The 5,880-nt window shown below is 37.4% G+C and overlaps 1 protein-coding gene across 3 annotated transcripts in view; it reads left to right on the top strand.

Annotated features, from left to right (window-relative positions):
- LOC107609647 (MADS-box protein AGL24) overlaps positions 4,225-5,880 on the top strand; it is a 9,145-nt gene continuing 7,489 nt past the window's right edge. For all 3 annotated transcript variants that reach the window (XM_021107645.1, XM_016311654.2, XM_016311655.2), the window contains exons 1-2: positions 4,225-4,358; positions 4,970-5,170. In XM_021107645.1, coding sequence (XP_020963304.1) covers positions 4,989-5,170 — 182 coding nt within the window. In that variant the 5' untranslated portion in view covers positions 4,225-4,358; positions 4,970-4,988. The remainder of the gene's footprint in view (positions 4,359-4,969; positions 5,171-5,880) is intronic.

Here is a 5,880-nt window from a genome sequence, read left to right as displayed (position 1 = left end):
GCCCAGCCATTTTCCCGAGAGTTGTGCCAGTTTTGTGCCTAGGGCACAAATGTTTCCGCGCGTACGCATGGCTGACGCGTACGCGTCGTTTGGCAAATTTTCAATCCACGCGTCCGCGTGCATGACGCATATGCGTCGATGAGTTTTGTGGCCATCCACGCGTGCGCGTGGAGTACGCGTACGTGTGGCCCTGTTTTCATGCCAAAGTTGATTTTTGAGTTTTAAAAGCCAAACCTCATACTTCTAAGCCTCCGATCTCACCTCTTATGTATTAAATCATTATGATATGCCTAGCAATGAGAAAGGAGCTAGGGGATGTGGTAACTTGTGAGTGAAGCAAGGGAAAAAGTTATGATCAATGATGATCAAAGATGATTATATGAGATATGGAGGATGACGGTGGAAGTACCGTGTATGCCATGAGCCGGAGGGCTATATTTATTGATAAATGGCCCATTCTTGATTGGACCATGAGCCGGATGGCTGAGTTATTGCCGAGTTACGGCAAAGCCATTATTGTTTATGGCTGAGTATAACTGCATATATGATTAATGAATGAATATGTTAAATGGATAATAATGAAAAATATTGAAATGTGATGTGCTACCCCGGGTAGTAGGCAGTGGCGTTGTCCACTTGCTCCGGGTATGAGACGGAAAAAGGAGGATTATGATAAGCGAGTTTAATCATAGAGTTTTGAATAAATGTGTATTTGTGATACCTGGGTAGTAGCAAGGGTCGAGGTTCGTCCCGCTTGCTCCGGGTCATTGTCTGAGAATTGATAATAATGAAGGGTGATTATGAATAAATGTTTATTTGTGATACTTGGGTAGTAGTAAGGGTTGTGGTTCGTCCCACTTACTCCAAGTTAATGTTTGAGATTTGGTAAAAATGAATGTTGATAATATGAATTGAGATTGAATGAATATATGTTTGAGATACCTGGGCAGTAGCAAGGGTTGTGGTTCGTCCTACTTGCTCCAGGTCAGAGATTGTGACGCCTGGGTAGTAGCGGCAGTAGTGGTGAATCCACTCGCTCCAGGTTGAGCTTTTAAACACCCTCCTGGGTAGTAGCCGCAGTAGTGGTTATTCCACTGGCTCTGGGTTGAGCGGGTAGTAGCAAGGGGGTTGTAGCTCAAACCTACTTGCTCCGCAATGGGTGTTTCTGTCCAATGGTTAGCTACCAGGACATGTCGGGTTGGCTATATAACCGACAGATGATATCATCAGCCATAGGGCAGGCATTCATCATTTGCATATGTTTGAATTGTTTGGGTTTGCCATTTGTCTTGGATTTCTACATCATATATGCCATGTTACCTGACTATATGCTACTTGTTCTACTTGTATCATGTTTGTGTATTACTTGCCTGTATTGCTTGTGTTTGTACAACTGAGAGGCCCCTCATGCTGGTGTCGGTGGGTGTGAGGGCTGTTCTTGATGGGATGAATTGATGATGCGATTGCATGATGATGTATTGATATAGAACTGCTGAGGCAGAACAACTGGTGATGGTTTTGCTTATGATTCTGAGTCTGATTCGTGGAAGAGTCAGCGAGTTGGGAAACATGTGAAACATGAATTGAATTTAGCACTCCCTTATGACAGCTGCCTATTCATGGATTAGCGAGAACCTAGGATGAATAATTGATGAAGAAGTTTAGGATGCTTAGTGAGTTTTTATTGCAGTACATTGAATTTATTTGGCACTTTTATCGTACTGGGAACCCATGGGCCCGGGGTTCTCATTCCGTATATATCTCTTGTTTTTCAGATACAGGTCCAGGTGCTCAGAAGTGAGTTGTGGGTCGTCTGAGAGACGGCGAAGATCTTTATTTCCTCTACTTTGTATTTTGATTAGAATCTCTCCACCTTTGTTTTGGAAAGTTTATATTATGTATTGAACTCTTTGAATTTGCCTATAGAGGCTCTCATGTTTCCTTCGGGAGAGATTAGGACATACTGTTGTCAACTAATTTCATAATGTACCCTAGCCGACCTAAACTTCGCGGGTCGCGACTAGTGGCTATTTACTTATGTTATATATATCTATCTATTATCTATCTCTTAATCTCCTCTACGCCTTGTCCGTATATCCTTTTTGGCTTCACGGTTTATCTTTTGTTGTCGAAACGTGAGAGATACATCTTCGCGATTTTATTTCTACTCTTTTCAGGCTTCTCGATTAATACTCCTTTCGAAATTACCTATATTTATTTATTAAAAATCCACCTGAGAGTCGTACCACCGTAATATCATTGACTTATGACTCGAGCATAAGGATTTGAATATTAGGGTGTTACATTACTATTATTTCAAACAGATTAATTCAAGGAGTTCAAGTTAATCGGAGATGCCAAACAATTAATCACCTTTTGTTTGCTGATGATTCAATCCTTTTTTGCAAGAGCGCACCTAATACAAGCCAAAGCATTCTAGAATTGCTAGAGACCTATGAGGGTTTTAGTGGGCAAAAAGTCAATTTGAATAAGTCGGCTATCTTTTTCAGTCATAACACTTCTCAGAACACAAGACTAGCAGTTGCTCAGACACTAAATATTGAACATATCGGAGCACAAGACAAATATCTGGGACTGCCCTCTATAGTTCAAAAATCAAAGAAAGCAACCTTTGGAGCTATCAAGGATAAAGTTCAGAAGAGGATTATGGGTTGGAAAAGAAGTATATTGTCATCAGGTGGCAGGCACACGCTATTGAGAGCGGTGGGGGAGGCGATTCCTATTTATACACTCTCTTGTTTCAAGCTCCCGGACACGCTGTTGACTGAGATTCATAGCATGCTCTCGCAATTTTGGTGGGGTAAAAAAGGCGCAGAACGAAGAATGGTTTGGATTAAATGGGACACAATGACGAGACCAAAGAAAGATGGAGGGCTGGGGATCAAGGATCTAAGGACGCAAAATTTGGCTTTATTGGGCAAGCAATGTTAGCGTCTAATGAAATATCCTAATTCTACTATATCAAGAATGCTCAAAGCTAAATATTTCAGATATACAGATTTCCTACATGCAGAGATAGGAAGCGTACCGTCGTGGGGTTGGAGAAGTGTTCTTGAAGGGCGCAAGGTGATCGAGAAAGGCTTGTTATGGAAAATAGGCTCTGGCACTAATGGTCGCATCTTCCATGACCCCTGGCTCCCACCACCAGTGCCCCTTAATGTACCTCAAAATGCACTCACAATCCCGCCAAATATGCAAGTGTATTACGTTAATGCGTTACTAAATCCTGATAGAAGTTGGAATAAAAATCTGATTGAGTCGATTTTTTCAGTTGATATATGCAATAAAAATTTTTCAATCAAACCAACAGAGGAGGAGGATGAAGTTAATTGGTGCTGGACAAAATCTGGTATATATGAAGTTAGGTCAGGATACAAAATTGCTTATGGATTCTTTCATTCTCCTACTTCATTGAGGTCCCAGAACATACACAACAGAGTCTGGAATAGCATTTGGGAGTTGAAATTACCACATAAAATTAAGATTTTTCTATGGAAAAGTCTTCATGAAAAGCTTCCGGTGTTGCAACAAGTTCACAGCCGGTTCGCATCCACTCCTGCCACTTGTCCAAGATGCATGTTGAAGGCTGAATCAATTTCTCATGCTTTGTTCCAATGCCCCCTATCTTCAATAATATGGAGTCTAAGCTTAATAACCCCTGACCTATGGATGAGAGAAGAAGAAACTTTTTTCAATTGGTGGCAACGAGTCTTATCCTGGGCAGTGGCTCAATTCGACGGTAGACAAAAGACCTTCCTCATAGCAGCGTTGTGTTGGAGCACTTGGAAAGTGAGGAATCGGTGTGTTTTTGAGAAGGTAATAAGCCCAGCACCAGAGATAGTGAAAAAAGCTAGCAATTTAGTGCGTGAACTCGTGAACCACACCTGATAGATGCTACTTTTTCTTTACTCTTACTTTACTCTTCTTTAAGCTCTTAGTCTTTCAGTCATAGCTGATGATAAATGGGAATACCCAATTCTTTTGTACTTCCTTATGGAAACACTTTTATTTTATATTAATAAAATAATATTTATCTTTGGAAAAAAAAAAAGTATTGGGGAAAGAATTATTAACACGTAGCTTCCAATGAAACCTGATCTATTCTTTGTTTTTGAAAAGCTTTCACTTGCATTATATTTCTGGTCTATCTTGGTCCTATAATTTTTGGTAGAATTTAACCATTTTTAGAAAATAGAAAAGTGTTCAACCAGGGATATTTATTTAAAAATAAATAAATAAAAAAGAAGAAAGAAGGTTCCATTATTGTTTTGCTATAATAAGGGGGAAACCTCTCTTTCCTTTCTTGAGATCCAAAAACAGCATTCCAGAGTGACGAGGTTTTCTTTCTTTCTCTTTCTTTTTTTTGTCTTAACAAACCCCCCAAAAAGTTCTCATAATGTTTTCTTTCCATTATTAGTAACTCTTTTTTTTTTTTTCATTTTTATTTCTTTTATGTGCATCACTCATCTAGATTCTAGATATCTCTGAACCAGTGAACCGTCTCCTGATAGGTTAAAATCTCATCGGAATAATAAAAAAAATCTTCAAATCAAAGCTCTTATGCTAAATCATTAAGAGCTAGCTAGCCTTTTTCTTTCTTTGTTTTAATTTTTTTTTTGTTTTTGGGTTATCTTTTCACCAGATCTGAAACTGCTTTTTCACTACTAGGGTTTTGTGACTTTGAAATTATTATTACTTTAGTGATAAAGAGACTCTGAATGTATCATTACTTCTGGAAAATTTTCATATATTTCAAGAACATTAATGTGTCAGTAGTTTAGTGGTTGATCTCACTCATAAAATTTATATATAATTGAAATCAACCACAACAAAAAAAAACAATTGAATATTAGCATTCCTGTAATACCTGAAACTCTTGTGGTATTATATACTGAAAATTAAAGGAGTTTTGATTTTCTTTTTCTTTTCTTTAAAAAAAAATTGACAGCAAGCACAAGAGGCTGAAGATGGTGAGGCAGAAGATCAAGATAAAGATGATAGACAACATAACAGCAAGACAAGTAACGTTTTCAAAGAGGAGAAGAGGGATCTTCAAGAAAGCACAAGAGCTTTCTGTGCTTTGTGATGCTGAGGTTGCTCTCATCATTTTCTCTGCCACTGGGAGGCTCTTTGAATATGCTAGCTCCAGGTATAATATATATGTCATCATTTATGATTATTATATATAATAATTTTATTTCCCCCTTTCCATTTTGTTGAACACTTGAACTCAATTATCGTATTCTTGTGATGCCTTGTCAATGAAATGAAGATGAAGTATAATAATATGGAAAAAAAATTAGTGAAAAATTGAATTAGACAAAAAACAAAAAAAAATTTGCTAAATTTATCCGAGTGAGAGAGTAAGATCGAATAATTTATGGACATTTTTTTTATAGAAAAATTCTATTATTGTAAGGACACCTGAATATAATTGAAATTATTATATTTGTGAAAAATACATCAAGTTTCATCTGTTTTTTAATCATAAGTAGTTGAAGACAAAGGTTGGGTAGATGAAGTGGTCATCCATTTTTGGTACATAATAATGATCTGGATATGTATGTGGACTCACTGTGTACGGAATAAATAGTCTTTCTTCTGTTTTGATTTCTGTGATGAGTCGTGAGAATAAAGAAAGAGGGGTAGGAACTAGAAACCAAGCTTAAAAAAATCTAAGATCGAATAGTAACCTCGTATCACCCACACGACTTTTTCTTAATTAGTTTAATTTTATTTTATCAAAATTTTATATTGGTTATTTAAGCGTTTTTGGATTTTCATTAACTTGTGATTGCGACTACTGATTAAGTTTACTTAAAAAATTCATAAAATGCTGGCTTTTGTCTGTGTTTGATA

This window comes from Arachis ipaensis, chromosome B07 (assembly GCF_000816755.2).
Source record: "Arachis ipaensis cultivar K30076 chromosome B07, Araip1.1, whole genome shotgun sequence".
NCBI classification, from domain to species: Eukaryota; Viridiplantae; Streptophyta; class Magnoliopsida; order Fabales; family Fabaceae; genus Arachis; species Arachis ipaensis.
This window is presented reverse-complemented; position numbering and strand designations above follow the sequence as displayed.